The 22,864-nt window shown below is 51.4% G+C and overlaps 1 protein-coding gene across 6 annotated transcripts in view; it reads left to right on the forward strand.

Annotated features, from left to right (window-relative positions):
• Window positions 1–19,112, forward strand: part of DNM3 (dynamin 3) — a 406,816-nt gene extending 387,704 nt beyond the window's left edge. For 3 of the 6 annotated variants that reach the window (XR_006581420.1, XR_006581422.1, XR_006581421.1), the window contains 3 exons: window positions 10,593–10,717; window positions 15,151–15,218; window positions 17,570–19,112. Coding sequence is in view for 1 of the 6 variants with exons in the window: in XM_045026194.1 (XP_044882129.1) it covers window positions 17,570–17,600 (31 nt within the window). In the remaining 5 variants the exon portion in view is untranslated. The remainder of the gene's footprint in view (window positions 1–10,592; window positions 10,718–15,150; window positions 15,219–17,569) is intronic. The other 3 variants (XM_045026194.1, XR_006581424.1, XR_006581423.1) reach the window with 2 other exon arrangements.
• The last annotated feature ends 3,752 nt before the right edge of the window (window positions 19,113–22,864 follow it).

Genomic DNA, 22,864 nt, shown 5'->3' on the forward strand with positions numbered 1-22,864 from the left:
AGGCTTGCTATGTGAAAGGGGTCATCAGTACAAAAGTTTGAGAACTACTGGGCTACATAATCACAGTGGTCTCTTCTGGCCTGAAATATCCATGAATGGAGAAGCTGTGACGCAGATGGCATCCCCTGATCTGGAATCCTCCTCTGTAATACACTCAACTGGCCACTAGATCTCAGCCACTCTCCAGCTACTGGGCTCTCCGTCACTCGGTGACCTCCCTCCATTGGCAGCAAAGAATCCTGTGGCACCTTATAGACTAACAGACGTTTTGCAGCATGAGCTTTCGTGGGTGAATACCCACTTCGTCGGATGCAAGTAGTGGAAAGTGAAGTAGTGAAGTGCATCCGACGAAGTGGGTATTCACCCACGAAAGCTCATGCTGCAAAATGTCTGTTAGTCTATAAGGTGCCACAGGATTCTTTGCTGCTTTTACAGATCCAGACTAACACGGCTACCCCTCTGATACTTGACTCCATTGACAGTGACTTGACAGTAACAGACACACTCACAGCCCCGAAACCCCGCAGGACACAGAGCTAATAGCTCCAGAGCTCAAGAGTGATTGGGTTTTAGTGAAACCAGTACATCTTTATGGACGAAGATAGAGCACTGGCTACCTGCAGTGAAGCACATGCTCTAGCTCTGCTCTGAATGAAGATCTATGCCAGGTAACCCCTTCCGCAGCCCCTCGGGGCTGCTCCAGCTGAAATGCTTTGAAATGGACAAAGGTCTGAATAAATCTGCTCCTGTGGTCTCCGACTGGGGCCAGAATGACAGTCCAAAATTGGAGCAGCAGCAATGCAGACTCTTCTCAGTCCCAGCCGCTTTATCAGCAGCCCTGCTCTGATGCGGGTCTGGCAGCTGTGTGTATATTTGTGTGTGTGTGTGTGTGTGTGTGTGTGTGTGTGTCTGGTGGGGAAGGGGTGTAGTTTGCTCGTCGGCACTATAGTTCACACAGCTGAAACGGGGAGACTAGAAAAGGTAAAAGACAATTACAAAGAGGAATCTGGCTAAGGAAAGAGAGGAGAAACCAAGAAGGAAAAAACTTTGACTGCAGAAAACAAACGCGAAGTGCAGGAAGGAGCACGCAGCATGCACAGAATGCACACAAAGCACCAGAGAGAGACAAGAGGGGACGAAGCGATTGCAATGATTTACTGAGCTCCTACAGGCTCTGTGCAGTCCCCAAAATAAAGATGGTGCCTGCCCCAACGCCTGATGGGCTGAGTACAAATGAAAAAACAAACAAGGAACAAAGAGTGCAACAGAAAAAAGCAACATGGAAGCCAGAGAAGGTGGCGGGGGGAGGGCATGGGAAGAGCACTTTAAGAAGAAATATAAAACAAACACAAAGCAACAGAATTCAAACAGGTTAAAGTGAGTCTGAGAAGGGAGGCATTTGGGGTCCATTCTCAGTCCCTCCAAACCTGCACTGAGGGATGGGAGAGAGACGCACAGGTAGCTCTAAGCTAGCTGTGCACTCCCTGGATTCTAGGGGCATCCAGGGTCTTGCCTGGTATAAGTTACAGCAGCCCCAGGGTAGAGGGCCCCTCTCTCCCAGTGAGTTCTGCAGGCCACCTGGCAGCTGCAACAGCGACAACGGAGAGCCATGCTAATGCATTGAGGTACTGTCCCTCCCAGTGGTGCCAGCGGCAGGGTGAAGCCTTCTAGGACTGTGCTCTTCTGAGCATGGACAAAGCTCATCTCCATTTCTGCTCCAGCGGCCAGCTTTGACCCTGAGAGAAGAAAGAGGAATGGCAGCTGCTGAGGAAGGAGAGAGACCAAAGGACAAGGAGAGCCAACAATGGGGCTGACACGGGGCTCCCACTACTTTTACACCAAGAAACATAGGCTACCAAACACCACACAGTTTGCCTTCTGGTGGCTCAGTCTCTTGGTAAAGTGAATGCTCCCCATTCCTTGGAGTGTCAGGCCTTCGCTCACCATTCAGCACAGCAAACTGCTCACTCTAGCAAATGCTATTTAATTTTCAGATGTGGTCAGACTTAATCCCACTTGGTGCCTGTTGCCTACAGTGCTTTCCAGCTATAAAGTGCTTTTCCTACAGGGCTCGGCAGCCCTGAAACGCAGGCTGCTGATTTACGTGCCTGTATATGGCTCTAGTGGCCTGGTTTTTGGCCTGCAGGTCTAATCCTTCCTCAGAGACACCCAGCCAGCTCTCACAGACTTCTGAGACTAGCAATGTGCCCACGGAAGCTTTTAGAGAGTGTCACTGTAGTGGGTTCTCGCCTCGGCAGATCTGAAAATTAGGCCCCTGGTGTTCGGTAGCGGCCTAACTTGTGACTCCCATGTTTGAAAATGTTGGTCATAGTGTGTAGATTAGGGTGAGAAGAGAGGAAAATCCACTGTGGTTTTGAGAGAGCATTAAAGACAAGCTTCTGGTTTTTTGGGCTTCTTTGTGGCATGTGAAGGAAGAATGAATCTGGGGAGTTTTCTCAGAACAAGTTGAATAATTTCTTTTTCCTGCTTGATTTTTTACCTTGGAGACATCAGTCTTGCTTTCGTTCATTTGGTTGCTGGAGCCCTGTGCACTCATGTAGGAGCTTTCTGAGCGCTGCTCAAGGGGCCGAGGTGTTGAATCTTTCACAAGACATGTTTCCTTCCAACAGTTTGTCAGGCATTCAGATGAAGAGGCTGAAACAGGGAAACCAAACCCTAAAGCTTTTGAAACTGTCCAGTGTAAAAACCCTTCCCTTCCATACCTCAATGCCAATTTTACTCATCACTTGTGATGTTCTACTTCTGCAGGTTCTCCGGTCATCCATCGAGTCTTCTCTTGCTTGTTTTTTTAAAAAAAAAGCACTAAACAGCCTCTTTTCCTTAAAAGAAGAAGAAGAACTTCAGGCCTTCTTCATGCACCAGAAATAAACAAAATAGGGCACAGACTGGTTCCCAGGCCCACGCCGAGATCCCTAGACCATGACTCTCGTGGGCTTCACAGCAGATTTTTTAGGGGGGCTTAGGGCAAGAGACACCAGCACCACTGAGTTCAACTAGGGAGTTAATTGAATTTTCCTCACCTTGACTTAAACTCAGCCTGTGAAAAATGTCACACTGCAATGATTCTGGATCCCTCCTTTGGACTTCACATATCTCCAGATTCAGCAGCCTGAAGCCTCGCGCCCCAGCCTGAGCTTAGCCCACCAGATGGCTTTTGCCAGAAGCAGATGGTTGCATTCTCCAGCCAGTGGAGACATGGATGTCTTTTCCCCTGTCACAAGAGAGGCAGAGCTATATTGCAGTAGCACCTGGAGGCCAATCAGACTGGGCCCTCATTGTGCTAGGTGCTGTACTGTTTTGTAGTAACTGACAGTCCCTGCCCCTGACAGCTGACAGGCTATCCCCAGGGACTTTTCAGTCAGGACCGGCGGGGAGGGTCCTTAACTGAGGAGCTCCATTCTGGGGGTGATGATCTGTCAGAGTCCTATACTGGTGTCTTCAGAGTACCCTTAAGTCTCAGCTGGCCTAGCTTTGTCTTCTTTAGGGTCCCTTGCCTTAATTTGCATCTCCGGTCCCCTGATGACTAGCTGGGAATTGAACTGTTTGGAACTGGGGCTGTTGGAGATTCTGTCTCACGGTCAGTATCTGACTCCTTCCCTTTCCTTTCCAGTTTGTAGGCTCTGGAGTCTGGGAAGGCCTGAAACCAGCCTCCCGTTTTACAGGCACAGTTCATAGTACTTGCCCATCTGATTTTCTTGCCCCACCAGCTCACTCAGTGTCCAAGTACTAGAAACAGCACCTGTGATTAAATAGGAACAGCTAGTGGGGGTACAAAACTGCAACCGCAGGCAAGTTCTCAAAATCAGGCTGTAGCAGGGTGGCCCCCGCTCCTGCCCAGAGGGGTTTAAAAGCAGCCTGGCAGGGCTTGAGAGTGGTGGCTCTAAAAGCTGGGCTGATTGGGGAAGTGGATGCGGCTGGGCCACACCCCATCAGGCCACAGCTGGCCCCTATAAAAGGCCAGGGAAGCCAGAAGCACAGACAGTCCCCCTCTGCCTGTAGAGGAAGATGGGCTTGGCTGCAGGGAACTAGAGACAGGGTACCTGAGTGAAGCAGGGTTGGGGGAAAGGCAGAGGAGCTGGGGAGCTCCAGCCTGGAAAGCCCCAGGCTGTGGCCTTGCACAAGGCCAACAGGTACTGGGGGTTGCAGAGGGCAGCCCAGGGGTAGGCCGAGACAGCAGGTCCAAACCCTCCTTGCCAGTGATGAGTTGGCTGAGACTGCAGTCTGCCCCAGAGTGTGGGGCTAGACAATGACTGGCAGTAGCCAATACTGAGGCAAGGTGGGGATAGAGGGTGGGGGTTCCCTGGGCAGGGGAAACCCAGAGAGAACGGGGTTACTGCTAGGGGGCAGCATCCCATGTAAGAGGGCACCGGGTCCAGGGAGGGACACGGGGGGCCTGAAGACAGGTGAATCATCAGCCTGCAGAGGGTGCTCTGGACTGGAACTGAGCTAATTCCCAGAGTCACCAGCAGGAGGCGCCGCAGGGGTGAGTTGACCCGTCTACACAGGCCTTTGGCATTTGGTCTTCAAGCCTCTCCATGAATGGAAAATGGCACCCGCTCCATAGCTGTTAAATAAAGATGCATGCTATTGCTTGCACAGCCAGAGCTGCAGCCCCTTCTATGCAGAGGACTGTCATGTCATCGATACATAACAGGGAAGATGCTGGTTCACTTTTTAGGGTACGTCTACACTACAAGACTATTTCGAATCTACTTAATTCGAATTTGTGGAATCGACCTTATGAAGTCGAATTTGTGTATCCACACTAAATACACTAATTCGACTGTCTGAGTCCACAGTAACGGGGCCAGCGTCGACATTGGAAGCGGTGCACTGTGGGAAGCTATCCCACAGTTCCCGCAGTCCCCGCTGCCCAGTGGAATGCTGGGTAGAGTCCCCAATGCCTGCTGGGGGGAAAAATGTGTCGAGGGTGGTTTTGGGTAACTGTCATCATTCAGCCGTCACTCCCGCCCTCTCTCCTTGAAAGCGCCGGCGGGAAATCTGTTCGCGCCCTTCTCTGGTCGGTTACAGCTCGGACGCCACAGCACTGCGAGCATGGAGCCCGCTGCGATCATCGCTGCACTTATGGCCGTTGTCAACTCCTCGCACCTTATCGTCCACCTCTTCCACAGTCAGCTGCTGAGAAATCGGGCGAGGAGGCTCCGGCAGCGCGGTGAGGACAGGAAGTCACAGAGTGGTGCAGACCTCTCACAAAGCAGGGTACGCCGCGCAGTGGAGATCATGGTGGCAATGGGTCAAGTTCATGGTGTGGAACGGCGATTCTGGGCCCGGGAAAAAAGCACGGACTGGTGGGACCGCATAGTGCTGCAGGTCTGGGATGAATCACAGTGGCTGCGAAACTTCAGGATGCGTAAGGGCACTTTCCTTGAACTCTGTGACTTGCTGGCCCCTGCCCTGAAGCGCCAGGACACCCGGATGCGAGCAGCCCTGACTGTGCAGAAGCGAGTGGCCATAGCCCTCTGGAAACTTGCAACGCCAGACAGCTACCGGTCAGTAGCGAACCACTTTGGCGTGGGCAAATCTACCGTAGGGCTTGCTGTGATTCAAGTAGCCCACGCAATCGTTGAGCAACTGTTCTCAAAGGTAGTGACCCTGGGAAACGTCCAGGTCGTCATAGATGGCTTCGGCGCGATGGGATTCCCAAACTGCGGTGGGGCTATAGATGGGACTCACATCCCTATCCTGGGACCGGCCCACCAGGCCAGCGAGTACATTAACCGAAAGGGCTACTTTTCAATGGTGCTGCAAGCACTGGTGGACCATAGGGGACGTTTTACCAACATCTACGTCGGGTGGCCGGGCAAGGTTCATGACGCGCGTGTGTTCAGGAACTCTGGTCTGTTTAAACGCCTCCAGGCAGGTAGTTTCTTCCCGGACCACAAAATAACGGTTGGGGATGTGCAGATGCCTACAGTGATCCTCAGGGACCCAGCCTACCCGCTAATGCCCTGGCTCATGAAGCCCTATACAGGCGCCTTGGACAGTGAGAAGGAACTCTTCAACTACCGGCTGAGCAAGTGCAGAATGGTGGTGGAGTGTGCTTTCGGACGTCTCAAGGGGAGATGGCGGAGCTTACTGACTCGCTCGGACCTCAGCGAAAAAAATATCCCCGTTGTTATTGCTGCTTGCTGTGTGCTCCACAATCTCTGTGAGAGCAAGGGGGAGACCTTTATGGCGGGATGGGAGGTTGAGGCCAATCGCCTGGCTGCTGATTACGCTCAGCCAGACAGCCGTGCCGATAGAAGATCCCAGCGGGAAGCGCTGTGCATCCGGGAGGCTTTGAAAGATAGGTTCCTCGGAGAGCAGGGTAACCTATGACTCTCCAGTTGATTTACAGAGAAGCTGAACCTGAGCCTGTTTCAGTGACTGTTGATTTCGATCTGCGGTTACATACCCCGTTCTCCAGGTTTCCCCCCTTCCAACACACGTTTTAAAATAACTTTAATGGAACACTGATTATTAATAAAGTTTTCTTTAATTATGAATTCCTGTTCAAGGGTTGAAACATGGACGCGGACTGTGGTGGGTACGGTGTGCACTGATGTACAGACCGCTTCTACACTACAGGAATGACAGGCTCCTGCTCCTACAGCGGTCTCTGGGGGGAGGACGGTTGCAGGTGGGTGTGCAGGAAGGGGTGGGTTTGCAGGAAGGGGTGAGGGGTGCCGTCTTTGGGATGGAGTTTGGATGCAGGCTCTGGGCTGGGGGTTGGGGCGTAGGAAGGGGTGAGGGGTGTGTGGGAAGGGTGAGTATGTGTCCGTGGATGAGGGCTCTTGCTGGGGCTCAGGGCATCGGAGAGGCTCGTGGCTAGGGTGGAAGGGCATGGTAAGGGCAGCCTGCCTTGCCATTTGTGGATGGCAGGCGCTAGGACCCTGGGGCAGCATACACCTCACAGACTGACCCGGGGCAGCATTCACCTCCCAGAATGACCCTAGTGCCTAGTGACTGCAGTCTGTGTGTGTCCTGCTGTTGATCCTGCCCCCAAGTCTGTACCCTGGTAATGGAGGCTGTCCTATGCAATTAAAAAACCCCTCCCCCCCCTTTCACACAAAGTCTTCTGACAAGGAAAACGTGACGGAAACAGTGAATAACAACAAACTACTCTTAATACTCAACTACACAGTGGGGGGATGAAACTTGGATTTGGGACTGGGTGATCCAGGAAGTGAAGCACTTCTCAAAATTTATGGCATGAGAGCTGTTTGGTACATGAGCGCTCTGCTGGGGTGGAGTGACAGTTTTCACGGCCCCTAGCGCCCCTCCTTCTTGTGATTTTGGGTGAGGGGGGACAGGACTTTGTGGCGGGGGAAGGCGGTTGCAGATACAGTTCAGGGGGGCTCTCTGCTCCTGCCTGCGGTCCTGCAGAACATCTACAAGGCGCCGGAGCGTGTCCGTTTGCTCCCTCATTAGCCCAAGCAGCGTTTGAGTCGCCTGCTGGTCTTCCTGCCGCCACCTGTCCTCCCGTTCGCTGTGTGAGCGCTGGTGCTGACATAGGGTCTCCCTCCACTGTCTCTGCTCGGCCGCCTCGGCTCTGGAGCAAGCCATCAGTTCCGAGAACATGTCGTCCCTAGTCTTTTTCTTTCGCCGCCTAATCTGCGCCAGCCTCTGTGAGGGGGATGCCGGGGCAGTTCGTGAAAGACCCGCAGCTGTGTGATGGGAAAAAGGAAGTGATTTCCTTGAAAAGATACATGTTTGCGAACACTGAACACAGTCTAGTCAGTTTCTGTGAACAAGACCATACAGGGCACCTAGACTCACGAGCTCTCAGGACAAGTTCGAGATTTCGGAATACGCTTTCATTGGCTGCGGTCTTGCACAGGAGATCGGACAAGCGGGGCGGTACAGCTGAATCCGTGTAGCAGCCAGGCCTGGTAAGCCCTACACTATAGGCTGCTTAACAGTTAATGGATAGCTGTGCCCTCCCGCTGAAGGCAATCTGTAAAGCATAAAGTCTGACCCTGTTCCAGCCCCTCGCGGCTGTGCCCGGGAAAGATCACTGTATGCTTTTCCTCTGCGGCCTCCAACACGTGGCTGTTAAACGAAGCCATTGCTATGCAAAGTACATTGCTATGCAAAGTAAAAGTCAAGCATTCACAATAGTAAGAGTACACTAATTGCCCTAATTAGATGCAGCAGTCGCCGAACGAGATCACCCTGAGGCGGGTCACTCGGAGAGAGAGAGAGAGGATGCTGCTAGAATCCCTGCACAGACCAGGACCGTATGCTGCCATGCTGGTGGAGGCAATGATTCCGCTGTACATTAGGATGGCCTGGCGCGGAAGAGTGTGCTTCCACGGAGCACCAAATAAGGCACCTCTCCCCAGGAACCTCCTGCGGAGGCTTTTCGAGCTAACATACGAGAGCTTCGTGGAAGTGTCCCAGGAGGATTTCTGTTCCATCCCTATATGTGTGGACCTTCTTTTTATATAGTTTTATATGGAAAAGTTTTTATATAGTTTTTATATATTTTTTATTCCTGTTTTTTAAAAAATAAATGTTTCCATGTTTATAGCACTTACCGACTGATCCTTCCCCAGATTCTGAGTCCGGGTTAACGGCCGGGGAGGGTTGGTAGGGGATCTCTGTGAGGGTGATGAAGAGATCCTGGCTGTCGGGGAAAGCGGTATTGTAAGCGCTGTCGCCTGCGTCGTCCTCCACAAACCCTTCCTCATCTTCCCCATCAGCGAACATCGCCGAGGAACTGCCCCTCGACACTATCCCATACTCAGAGTCCACGGTCACTGGTGGGGCAGTGGTGGCAGACCCACCTAGAATGGCATGCAGTGCCTCGTAGAAGCGGCATGTCTGGGGCTGGGCTCCGGAGTGTCCGTTTGCCGCTCTGACTTTTTGGTAGCCTTGTCTCAGGTCCTTGATTTTCACGTGGCACTGCATTGTATCCCGGCTGTATCCTCTGAGTGCCATGGCTTTGGAGACCTTCTCGTAGGTCTTTGCATTCCGTTTGTTGGAGCGCAGCTCCGAAAGCACAGACTCATCGCCCCACACAGCGATCAGATCCAGGACTTCCCGGTCTGTCCATGCTGGGGACCTCTTTCTATTCTGGGATTGCATGGAGTCCTCTGCTGGAGAGCTCTGCATTGTTGCAGGTGCTGCTGAGCTCGCCCCGATGTCCAAACAGGACATCAGATTCAAAGTGCCCAGATAGGAAAAGGAATTCAAATTTTCCCGGGTCGTTTCCTGTGTGGCTGGTCAGAGAATCCAAGCTTGGACTGCTGTCCAGAGCGTCAACAGAGTGGTGCACTGTGGGATAGCTCCTGGAGCTACTAAGTTCGATTTGCATCCACACATAGCCTAATTCGAGATAGCCATGTCGAATTTAGCGCTACTCCCCTCGTCGGGGTGGAGTACCGAATTCGAACTAAAGAGCCCTCTAGGTCGAATTAAACGGCTTCCTGGTGTGGACGGTTGAGCGGTTAATTCGAATTAACGCTGCTAAATTTGATTTAAAGTCCTAGTGTAGACCAGGCCTTAGATACTCACTCAAACACCACACTGCAGCTAACCGATGTATGTTGTGCTGAAGCTGCCTGCAGGCTCTTTGAGCTGGAAGGTGAAAATTCCAGGTCAAGGAGACATACCTCTGCTAGCTTTAACTCAGCTAGCACACTAAACCTTCAGCAGCATGAGTGGTGGGACGTGGGAGGGACTAGCCCGCCGAGTATGTACCTATGGTCCCCATCAGGAAGTCTGTGTTGATAACCAGCATAGAACAGCCTTTCAGAGGCTTGGATCCGTGGGCATCGCTTAGAGAAGGACATTTTGGGGACTTTGTATGTGCATGGGATGGGTGGAGATTTTGTCATTCTATAGATGATGGCTTGGGAATCTGAATATTTAGAAGATGATTCTTTTAATATCAGGTACTGGAAGCAGCATGATCGAAGTAGCTGAGCACTCTGGCTTCCATCCAGCACAGCATTTCAGGAGCAAAGCCGCTCTCCTGCTTTGCTGGCTCGGGCCCAGCCCTTAAATCAGAGACGTGGACGGAGAAGATTTGGCTCAGGCTGCCCATTCTGCTACTAACTGTGTGTGTGAAATGAAGCTGGCTCCCTGCCTCAGTTTCCCCTGCTATAAAAACACTTGCCTTTAGAGGGTTGAGATCTTTGCACCCAGTGCAAAGTCATATGGCTTACATTAGGGGGAGTAAACAGAAGTCTAAAGGCACTGATGCTCATGGCACTCTGCTCTTTGTCCCATTGGCTGCACACTCTCCCTCCAAATATGACAAGCTCCATTCGTGCATGAATCAAATATAAACCGAGGAGCCGTCTAACTCCTAGTTAATAGTGCACTGCTTGTTACAGAGGACCTGTTTACCTTGGATATTAATAAGTCCACAATCTAGTATCTGAGGGGCCTAGGACGGGGGAGGGGGAAGAGGGGGAGCGGCGGAGGAGGGGTAGTAGCTGCCGTGAATACTGTTCTGTTTGTGCTGCAATAAAGGAGCATTTGTGACTGTCATGTTGTAGAAGCTGCTGTGGTACCTGGTAAAATATCTGTGGGTTTTTTTCCTTCTCCCCACTCTTGAACAGTGCATTTCCCCAGGGCCTGGTCTAAGGGCAGGCAGCTTTCATCACAGAGAACTACTAGTGCAGCAAACGACTGACGCAAACCTGCTGCTCTCTCTTCCCTTGTCTGGGCAATTACGGAAAGCCAGGTAAAAGCATCTGTTTGTTGCAAGGCTGCCTTCTCATCGAGCATTGGGGGGTTAGTTTTCCAGCACATCAGAAACCTTGCCACCCAGTTTCATAAAAAACATGTCCATGGATCAGCCATTTTTAAATCCTCCAGGTGCCCATATGAAAATAAAAGCCGACACACAGGGCAGCATCAGCTTATATACATAAGTGTGTGTGTGTGTATATATAACTAGATAGATACCTATGTGCTTACAGAGCCAACCGGTCGTAGTCAGAATGTTTATGCAGCATTTCTCACCCTACTGCACTGGCTCCCTGATGCACCTAGCTGGTCTATATTTACACATCCTGTTATTTTACATGATATTCCCCCAACCGACTTGTTTATCTCACCCACCTGTCACATCTTGTATCAGGCCCAGATCCTCAAAGGTATTTTGTCTCCTAACTTCCACTGAAACTACTGGAAGTTAAGAACCTAAATACCTTTAAGGGTCTGTGTCTAAGCTCTAAGGGATTGTCCTGTACTGTGTGTTTGTGCACTGCCTAGCACAATGGGAGGCTGTTCAGTGCTTCTGCAATGTAGCTAATAATCAAAGTGTTTTATGAACCCCAAATCCCTAAAACTGCACAATCTCTTTGGATAAATTGGAAACCAAAAGCATTCAGGAGTTATATTCTGCTAAGGCATAGGAGGCCTAGTTAAAAAAAAAAAAAAAAAAAAAAAGTGGGGGGATCGGTACTAAAGTTGCACTTGTGCAGTGAGGAAAGAGGTAATTTACACATGCAAACTGTGCACTACTCACACAAATCAGGGAATAGTGTTGCCAACTCTCACAAGATTTGATTTTTACTAAACAGCTCTCTAGCTCCTGGAGTTATGTGATTACATGAGAATCTCAGCTTTCGTTAAAAAAAAAATGTTTCTAGCCTCATGCTGCAGAGAAAAGCTTGGAAATGTGATCCGGGTGCTTCAGAAAAGCTCAGAAAACAGAAGGCAAAGAAAAAGATCCCAAATTGTTTTGTTCATTCTAAATCACGTGTTGTTGTTTTTTTTAATGTTTGGGGTTGGCAATTCTGAAGGAGTGGTTTCCCTGTTCGTGCCTCTCTCTACTGTGACCACATTTGGGGCACTGGTTTTTTAAATTGGGTCCCCTAGTGGTAGAGCAGAGTCCTAGGTAAATTGATGTGGTTTCCACATTTCTGGGAAAGACTGGGAAGGTGGCTATTTTTGGTGTGGTGGGGAGGTTACTCAAACGGGGACATTAAATAGCAAGCATAGTCTTTATACACCTATAAAATGGATACACAAGTTGGCAATAGCTAGAAATGTCCATGTTGTTGTAGCTGTGCTGGTCCCAGCATATTAGAGAGACAAAGTGGGGGAGGTAGTATCTTTTATTGGACCAGCTTCTGTTGATGAGAGAGACAAGCTTTCGAGCTTACACAGAGCTCTTCTTCAGGCTAATGGAGACACAGGCCATCCTTAACGCATAGCGTAGGCTATTTTCTCCCTCATGGAGGACAGCTTAGGGAGTGACTCAAACCATTAGCTTTAAAGCTTTCCGCATAAACAAAAAACCTAGCATAAAATCTGAAATCTGTACTGTGTGTGTCAACTTAAACATTCCAGAGGCAGGTTGCATTGGGGACTGATCCTGCTTCCACTGAAATCAATAGGAGTTTTGCCAAAACTTGAATGGCAGCATTGTAAAACCTAAGGGGTAGTGCTGCTCCTAGGCCATGTTTTTTTCTCTAAATATGTAAATAATAGAGATTGGCCCAAACCAAATCCCCGGGTCTGAACACCAAGGAATCTGGTGACAGCCAGAGCCAGACCTGAACTATGCAGCATGCATCTTGCTGTAAATATTAAGAACAACAAATATTTGATACTCTATAATATCTGCCAATCAATTCCTCCACCACCTACCTGCCAAGACTTGAGGCCAAGGCTCTGGGCCCAGTGCTCTTCAATTGCCCTGGAGTGTAAATCCAGAGTACCTGTACTGAAGCCACAGGAATGGTTCTGGATTTAGCTCGGGGTAGCAGAAAGCTAGGAAGCTCTCACAGATACACAGCAGAAAGCAGGAGAATGCGCTGCTTTAGGGGATGACTGCAGCATGTTTTGAGGTACCAGGCCTAGCTTTGATCTTGCTAGCTCAAAGCAGGGCCGCCCGGGGGGGGGGCAAGTGGGGCAATTTGCCCCAGGCCCCGCAGGGGCCCCCACGAGAGTTTTTCGGGGGCCCTGGAGCGGGGTCCTTCACTCGCTTTGGGGGTCCTGGAAAACTCTCATGGGGCCTGGGTCCCCGGAGCTTCTTCCACTCCGGGTCTTTGGCAGCAGGGGGTCCTTCCGCTCCGGGGCGGAAGGACCCCCGCCGCTGAAGCGGGACCCGTCGCCGAAGTGCAGCCAGGTCTTCGGCGTTAATTCGGTGACCGGGGGTCCTTCCGCTCCGGGACCCGCCGCCGAAGTGCCCCAAAGACCCGCGGTGGGGGTCCCCCGCCACCAAATTACCGCTGAAGACCCGGCTGCACTTCGGCGGTGGGTCCCGCTTCGGTGGTAATTTGGCAGCGGGGGGTCCCGCCGCGGGTCTTCGGGGCACTTCGGTGGCGGATCCCGGAGTGGAAGGACCCCCCGCTGCCGAATTACAGCCAAAGCGGGGGCCCCCCGCCGCCAAAGACCCCAGGCCCCCTGAGTCCTCTGGGCGGCCCTGGCTCAAAGCCAGCTTGAGTAACGATAGCAGTGAAGCCATGGCAGCAAGGGCAGCGGCATAGGCTCGCCCTGCCTGCCCAGAACGCTGGGGACATAGTTGGGCGGATGCCACCCATTCTGCTAGTGTTACTTGAGTTAACTAGATCAAAGCTAGCTCAGGAATGTCTCCGTGTATGGCAGGCACACCGCTGACTGCAGTGTGGAGATTGCCTTAGGGCAGGGCTACATTTACTTTACGGGGGTGTACAGAGTACAGACACTGCATGCCCAGCTAGTACGGTTATAAAGAGCAGCATAGGCGGTGAGGCACTGTTCAGGTGAGTAGAGAAGCATGCCCCACACACCTGAACCCTGGTTCTCTACATGCCCAAGCACTTCCTCCTACATCTGCACTGCTGTTTTTGGCAGTATAGTGTCCCACTGCCTCTCCACTACAGTTGCCTTTCCCCGCTGTCTCCCCCATGTCAATGTCTTTCTCTCCTGCCGGAGCCTTTCACTGCAGCCTGTAGCTCCACCTGTAGTGCCTATAAGTTGCCGTAAGCGTGGACAGCCTAGCCTTTGATGCACTCTTGCAGTGAGACTCTGGACTTTGCAAGGAAGTGGAGAAAGAACTTTATTTCCAAGTCTCTTCTTCTAGAGTGCAACTTGCATGTGCTTACGGCGCATTGTAGGTCTCTCATACTGTGTGTTCTGCCCTTGTTTTCTCTCCAAAAAATCTTTCCATTCACCTTTGTGTTTCTTGGCTTCCACTGGTTTCAGAGGGACATGCCAAGCTGGGTTTCCAAATGTGGGAATCCTAACAGGACTCTCCAATCAGCATGCAGGCTCAGCGTTGCCTGTTTCACATGACTAGATTGCCGTGTGTGGAAATGCAGGGTCTGGGCTCCTTGTCTAAAAGTCCAGTGTGTGCTGGGCTGCAGTGTTAATGAAGCTGACTCTGGGGGGTTTTCAGAGTGTTCTGGCTGCTGAAAAACCAAGTGGAGGCAGTCGAGGGGGAAGAATCATTCAATGTAATGGATAGGCTGGCTGATCTCTCTCCCCAGCTGGACCTCCAGGCTGCTCTCCCTCCCCTCCACCCTCTTTGGCTCAGCTGTGTGTGTGCTGGCTTGTCCCTTCTCCACTGAGCTGATGCAATGTCCTGCCCAGTGGGGTCAGCCTGGCCCAGCCTGCCCGCACAGTGCCATTTGGAACACCTAGGCTGTGCTGTGCCCCAGTGCATTGAGGGGATGCACTCTGGGCCCCAGCAGCTGAACTGCTATGGCTCCTTATAGGGAAGGTGTGGGCATAAGGCCCAGGGAGGTTTGAGTGGGTCTCGCTAGGTCAGGAGAAGTCAGTTGCAAAGCTGGGGTTAAACTCCGGGATGAGATCTGGCCCCACAGAAGTCAGTGGGAATTTTGCCATTGACTTCCATTGAGTCCTGTCTGGGATGATTTAGTTGGGTTTGGTCCTGCTTTGAGCAGGGGGTTGGACTAGATGACCTCCTGAGGTCCCTTCCAACCCTGAGATTCTATGATTCTATGATTTTCACCAGCAGACCTGGCTCCCAGCCCAGCAGGCAGAAGTATTGGGAAGGGAAGATGCTCATGACCTGTTCCCAAGATCCTCTGGTGAGGGGCACATTAAAAACTCTAGGGAGACACCTGCCACCCTGTTCCTGCCCTCGCTATCTGATCAAATCCTCCTGACCCATAGCCCTGGCATGTGGGGACCTGACTCCTTTCCCTTCTTGGTTCTCAGGTTGATGTCCCTCAACCCTGTGAGAGCCAAAGCCCCCGATCCTGCCTTCTGTGGCCTCATCGTAGCAGGTTTGGTTTTGTTCTTTGGAGCTCTTGGTGCAACAGCCCTGGGGCTCCCATCCTGAAACATTCACTCTTCTCTGCAATTAGCAGCTCTGTGCCCTCAGGGCAGGGAGCAGCCAGCTCTGAACTCAGCCTCAGGTGCTTTGTGCTGTTCCTTTGACAGAGCTCTTCTAAGGTATTTAGGCACCAAACTCAACAGAAGAGCTGCTACTATACAGCAACCCGGAGCCTGCTCCTCCACCTCCTTCTCTCCCTGGGCCGTGCACCCCAGCAGGTGTGATCAGGCTGCTGCCCTCCTGCGCTCATCCACAGAGCGGTTAGGAGCTCACTGACACCTTCTCCTCATTGTCACCAGCTGCCCCTGGATCTGGAGGGCTGCAAAGCAGGCAGATGTATGGGAACGCTTCTTCATGGCATGTAACCGATCTGTAGGCAGTGCCGGGTAACACCTGTTCTGGGGGTTGGTGTACGTGGACTGTCATGCTGCACATGTTTGTACAGTGCACGCGCACACACACGCGCGCGCACACACAAAACACAGCTAGTAGGCTGGGTTTGGCTAGGCCAACGTATTCAAAAGTGGCCCCTGATTTTGCATGCCCATCCAGAGCACCATGTGCAGGATTCTCTCCAGTGCTAAGCACCCACAGCTCCATCTGAAGTCAGTGGGAGCTACAGATGCTCAGCACCTCTGAAAATCAAACCCCCCAAACAGGCACCAAACAACAGCAGCTCCTTCAGAAAGTTTGAGCTCTCATATTTAGAGCTGAGGGCTGAGTCCGGGCTCCTTTCCTGGCTGTGCCTTGATCCTCATCAGCTTGAGCAAATCCTGGGCAGCCACACAAAGCTAAGTGTTGCATCCTGCGCACACATGAGCGTTCAAAGTCTAAAAGGGCAGTCAGTGACGTCTTCCAGACGCAGCACTTGAGGTGGCTCCAGCCTTTGCCTGCAGAGCATGCATGGGAGTGAGCCATGCTCCAGCCTGCAGCAGGAAGTTCCATTCATGGCCCTGAACCGCAGCTCTGGGTTTATTACTCACTGGAGACTCATTGACTGGCCCTTGGGAAGGACGCCAGGACAGCACGCGCTGGAGCAGGCAGAGCTATGGGGTCTGTTCACTGGGGGAGAAGAGAGATTGCGCTTCAGGCCACCCATACATGCCTTCCCTTAGAAGAGGGTGGTGGTTGTTGTCCCATGTGTAGGATAGGAAATACCAGTTGGAAAAAGCATCATTCAGGGTTCATCCATAGCCCAGAAAAGAGCCCCTGAGCCAGGCCCTGCTTTTGGGTTCTGCTAGCATTTCTGTTAGTCTCCCCCAGTGACAGGAGCATTAGCACAGATGGTATCGTCCTTTAGCCACGGCATCCACCCCTCTGCTTAGGGTAGGTGCAGACAATGCAGTGGTCAAACGCCAGCCCCCTACCGACACTCCCACTCCCACCATTGCTACTGTGGCTGGAGGAGCACTGGGGGAAGGAGGGCAACTGTATGTGATCTTGAGAAAAATGCTTGTGTACGGCCTCTGTGTGGGTGGACGAAAGGGAAGATATGAGAGCAGATTTCGGATGTAGCGATGGATATATGTTACATGCCGTTGTGGGCACATGGGCAGTTCCAAAAAGAGGAACTACAACAAGTTAAATGACCCTTGTTAACACAAAATAACAAGACTTCCCATCATGTGTCAGGAATAAACATGACAGCAGTGGGGGGCACTCAGATGCCACGGTGATGGGCACTCCAAGGACCTAGGAAAACAGGTGGCAACACCAACCCCATCCCCCAGGCAAAATCCTGAGGACAAATGAGCACCACACCATGCCTTGATGGTCAGGCTCTCCTGGCCCAGGGGTAGGAAGTAAGTCTCAGAGTTGGGGGCCCACCACAGATAACGCTCTGCCCCCGATGCGCCAATTCAGTAAGAGCTGGCTCAAGAACATCAGTGAAAGCTGCCATGGTGGAAACAGGGAGAGCCGGGAAGCAAGCGGTGTAGAGGGCTCCATAAAGCATGATCAATATGTAGGCTGGCACCTGGAAGCAGAGGAGACGGGTTTAATCTGCAGGGTTTAGGGGGATGCTCCAGGCTCCCCCTCATTTCCTTGGGCCCCTTCAAACTTTGGAGAAGTGGAGCTCCAGGGTTGTGAACATGAGCAGGAGGAAAGCTGCACGGATTGCGTGGGGTTGTAGGTCTCCCCTGCCCCTGGATTTCAGAGGAGGGATGGACTGGCCACCTTGCTTGCACCAGTTGCACCAGTTGCTCTCACACACCCCTTCCCCCACCAGTTGCTCTCACACACCCCTTCCCCCACCAACATGGCAGCCAGGAAACCGCAGCTAAACTATGTTTCTCCCTCCAGAGAGGCTCTGGACCAGGCCAGCACTTCCTGACAAGCCCGTCTCTCTCCACACTTCGTACCTCCCAGAAATCCTTCACTACACCTCTCTCTGCTCCCTGGGGGAAGAAGAAGAAGATGAGGGCAGCAAGCCGCAGGAGCCCAGGGACTGCAGAGTGAGGAAGCACCATCTGGACAGCAATTTGATTTGCTAGGGCTGGGACAGCTGGGAAGCAGGGAGAACCTGGCCCACCTGGCTGGATGTCATGGTATAATTGTTTCCTCTCCTGTACCCATGACAATGGCTGAGTCGCCATTTGGCCCTCTCCAGACCCCTACCCCAATATGATGGCTTATGACTGAATCTCAAATACAGATCTTTGGCTCACAGCAAATTTTCCTCTTTTTGTTCTGCTGACGCTGCCCAGCGAGATATACAGAGGCACCCTGCTCCACAGGTCAGGGCTGCTCCCTTTGGTAGCTAGGAACCTAGAAAAATGGCCAGGAGCAATGGGGGGCTCCTTACATACTCCCCCTGCTCAGACCGAAGCCTATAGGACAGGTCAGCCACCACCCACCCATCCGCTGCGTTAATACCTGTAGACGGCGCCACCGCTGACAGTTTATTACACAGTCATAGTGGAGCTCAGCACTTATCCCTGGTAGAGCAAAACCTCGCCTGTTCCTCTGGGATGGGAGGAGCCATTGCGGAGCAGACAAAGAGAGGATCTCTGCACCCCTTTGCTGAGCTTCATGCCAGTTGCACAGAGCTCTGGATGGGGTGGCTGGGACTGGGATTATGCCTCACTGCTGGCCACGAATTTCAGAGAGGCAGTGGGGGACTCCAGGAGACCTGGCTCTGCCACTGGCCTGCTGGGTGACCATGGGCAGTCACTGCCCTGCTCTGGGCCTCAGTTTCCCCATCTGTAAAATGGCAACAATGAGTCCCTTAGCTCTTTTTTACGAAGCACTTTGAGTGCTCCAGAGGAAAGGGGCTACATAAGCACGAGGTGGGAATAGGACGCTAGCGGGCAAGGATGGGCTGCAGAGTTGCCTGACACCCACTCCGAGGGTTCGGGTGTTGATTCCCTTCCCTCAGCTCCTCTGGCATGACCCGCCCCAAGCCCATTAGTCAGGCTGCATGGGGAGAAAAGAGGGAATTTCACCCAGGTTGAATGAGCAATTGGGTGAATGATCGTACCATCCTGGGTCTTCTATTTAACAAGGCACTGGACTCACTGTGCCCCCCATGCGACTGCTACCGTGGTCCTTAGCATTGAGAAGAAGTTGCTCTTCAGTAGCTAGTTTCATTTTAGTCCTAGAAGGTGCCAGCTGTGAAAGTCTGATGACAAATTGTAATTCTGATATGCATATGGATCACTGTCAGGCAGTGACCTCCGCATTTGATGGCTATGTCCGTGCCCTCTCAGAAAGGCGTGCCATGGAGTTGTGTTGCTGTGAACCGATGAATATTTTAATCTTCTGCTCCTTTAAAAATGTCTGGCTGTAATACTAGAAGGGGGGTGGGGCTGGAATTTAACTAGCTGTCAGTGAGCCAGGCATCCGAGTGGAGCTCTTTGAAGAGCAAAATATTCTGGGCACTGCACCACGTTTCTAATAAAACAAACCGACTTTAGTTGTCTGCACTGACTCGAAGTGTACTGGTTTGTGTCATTCCTGGCCTGAGATAAGCAACTGTGTAACCGACATTGGTGTCGTAAGGAATTAGGTTAAGAAATAATCAACCTAGACCGTTGTTACTATCTAATGTTACATTGTGGTAGTGCCTATAGGCACCTAGGTGAGATACACCTATACAGTAAATGACAGTTGCTGCTCCAAATGCTTTCAGCCTGAAAGCATTTGAGAATGGTGTATTGCACATGTTACACACATTCTTAATCGACACACTGAGGCACTGACTTCTGGAGAGACAGACCAGGAAACAAAGGCAGCTTCATTTAGTTAATTGATTATTTATTTGTTTGACTGATTGCATTGACATTCATTGTAATAAATGCCCAGCGTCTTGCATATGAATGAGACCGTTTACAGAAACACTCCAAAGCTGCATGTTTGCAGGACTGAATAATTCTGCCTCCCTCACAATAAACCCAGCCAGTCGCTTCCTGCTATGCTGCATGTGTGTGCACAGAAATCCAGGGATTCCTTTGAGACGTCCACACAGGGCAAAGGCTGTGCTCAAGTCAGACAGTTTAGCACGCTCTTTAAATCTGTTGTATTTGTGCACTTGTGTTCAGCCTCCATATAGACCAAGTTTTCTTCTGACGTGGTCCTGATCCTGAATGCATCACCTTAATTCCTGCTCACCAGCTATTGCTGGCCTGGGCCCAAACACATAAAAGCCTCATGAATTACTTTCAGGAACTGAAAGCCTGAGAAGTGGAAAGACAAACAGCACAAGGAGGCCAGGTTCCATGACGCAGTGTGTACAGAGGAGGGAACAGAATGGGCCCGTTCCATCCTATGATGTTCTGAAGCAGCCCACCATGTGCCAGCTAATACCAGGTGCATTACTGCTTCAGACTGGGAGGGGCCTGCCTGATCACTCCCCTCCCACCCACAAACGAATAGAATGAAAAAATCCCTGTCAACTGTGAGCAGCTGTAGTCCTGGGCAGAAAGTCTGAAGGCCTGTCCACATAATTACCAGCATTATTATACTGGTAGAATTAGCCATCTAGCAGTGGCCTAAGTGTGCACCCAGGCTAGTTATGCCGGGATAGCTATTGTGGTATAATTATAGTGATACTGGTAACTTTGCCAAGCCCTTAGCCATTGCAAATTTATAGAAAATTGATCTAATCTGGCTACTTTCACAGCCTGTGTAACTTACATTTCTGTGACTGGGGGAAGGGCAGGCATCATTTCTAACTCCCTGCTTCCAGGAGATGTAACAGTAGCCAGGGGAGTCAGTGACACTGCCCTCTACCATGTGGCAGGGGTATGATCCTCTGTAACCCAGAGTGACTATGGCCAGGTAATAAACATCAGGCTTTCACCAGCACTCCTTACCCTAATTACATAGTCAGTCAATTCTTGGCTTTTGATAATCGTGTCTGGTTTTATGGTTAAAGCACAGGACTGGAGATCCTGACGTGGTTTGTGTTCAGCAGCCTTATGTTGTGAGGTTGGGCAAATAATTCACTTGACCACTGTGTGCCTCAGTTTACCTGTCTGTAAAATAATACCCCCACACACACACGGGGTGAGTGAGGGAGCAAGGCCAAATCAATTAACATGGAACTCTTTAGATGGAAGGTGCTGTGCAAATGCAAAGTGGCACAATTAATGTTTGCCATTCTGGAATAGTTTCCAGCCAGGGAGCTTAATGTATTATTAGTTAATTAACTCCAGGAGTAAACAGCGGCAGGTTTTTGGAGATTTGCATGACAATTAGAGTTAGTAATCTGCTCTCATCTCAGGCTGAAACTGCAGCCAAGACACAGACCAGGAAGGATTCCTGTGGGGATGCAGCAGTAGCTGATTCTAGGCATTCATACATCCCCAAGAGTTGGTACATAACACTGGCTCCTAACACTCAGGAACAAATTACCAGGAGTTGGCCTACAAAACAGGGGCAGAGCAGGAAATTGCACTGAATGGGGAAACAGTGAGGTCCTATGCACATGGTAAGTTCAGTTGTTCTTTTTGCAACATTAGTTGTGTAATGTAACATATCTGATGGGTGTCAACTGCCTAACGGACAGTGATGCCTTGCTGCCAGGCTAGGGAGGGTGAAAGAAACATTTGACCCTCAGATGCATGCGGCTGTCCCGTGCTGTCAGAGACAGCTGCTGCCCTGGAGAGGAACGTGCTGTCACAGGCAGTCCATGTCATATCTCCTGCCCTGGGCGAGGCTGATATGGAAACAGATTCCAGGGGGCTGGCCTGCACCCCTGTTTGAAATGAGTGAGAAGCAATGGTGTGTGGAATGCTGTTACACTGTGCTATTCGGCAGGGTAATCTCGGAGCTATACGCAATCAGTGGAAAAGGAGAATGGATGTGCTATGAAATATTGCCATATTTGGGTGTATGAAAACGAGGGGGAGTTAGGCTGCCAATGCCCTTCAGTGCCACTGACGACCCCAGCTGTGATCGGAACAAGGCAGGACACCTCTTGTTCAAAGGGGGGGAGTTTGTACATCACTGTGATGGCGGCTAGACTCCACACTGGCCCTGAAAGGGTTAAAGGGCACTGGCTTGCTCAGTTAGGACATTGGGTGGCAACTACAGGGAGTGTCAGGGCCAATGATGGATGAGACCCAGCTGTGATGAGAGCTGGGTGGTTCGTATAAATTTAAAGGAAGGGTGTCAGGGCAGAAGGAGATGCCTAGGTTTTGGAACCATAAGTAGTTCTTAAGTGAGGTGAAACTTGGGGGGTACACAAGACAAATCAGAAAGGGGTACAGTAGTCTGGAAAGGTTGAGAGCCACTGGTTTAAGTCTCATGATTATTTGAGGCCAATCCCATGATTTTGGGGGTTCTGACTCATGCTTTTGGATCTCCTGAGGCTGGCCAGGCCATACCGAATCCCTGCTGAGCGGGGCAGGATTCCAACTGCAGGGGGCCCTCCGGGGAAAGGCTCTAAAGCTCACTGGCATTGCCCTGCAGCATCCGGTGCCCCTACGTGCTGATGTGACACTGGGGTGTATAAACTCCATCCTGCCCCAGACATGAAGGGGTTAATGAACAGAGTAGCTGCCTCCCTAGCTGTGTTTAAATGGTTGACCAGCAACAGTAGGGATAAGAAGCTGCAGCCCAGGCAGAGCTGAGGGCTAACCTGTGTCAGTCAGTAACAGGCTGCCAGTAACCTGCCCAAAGAGCAGGACCAGAAGCCAACTGAGGTGAGACTGTCTGGGGGAGAGAGTGGGGGGACCCTACGCGGCTCCTCCTTTCCCTGCAGTGTGTGAGCTAGAGGAGAACTAGGGTCTGGTATCAGGCCCAAAGGGGTTTGAGGACAGCTGGAATTGAACTGGGCTCGTTTATTTCCAAAGGACCTGAAGCCACGTGAGAGGGGCAGATGATTGAACCAAATGCTGAGCTTTTAGAGCTGATGCAGGCTGGGTCTGCCACACTCTGAATACACAGGTGACATCTCTCCCCTGCTGCTCTCAAATCGCACATGCTCGCTCCTGGGTCAGTTCCCCACCCTGCCACAGATGCTGTGTGTGACCCTGGGCAAGATCCTTACAGGTATTTAGTACTTAAAGAGCATGCTGCTTGGGAGAGAATGAGAGCACCATGCATGCTGACTTCTGCGAAGGTGCTCGTTGATCCAATAGCCAAACAGCAGCA

The sequence above is a fragment of the Mauremys mutica genome, chromosome 8, assembly GCF_020497125.1.
Source record: "Mauremys mutica isolate MM-2020 ecotype Southern chromosome 8, ASM2049712v1, whole genome shotgun sequence".
NCBI classification, from domain to species: domain Eukaryota; kingdom Metazoa; phylum Chordata; order Testudines; family Geoemydidae; genus Mauremys; species Mauremys mutica.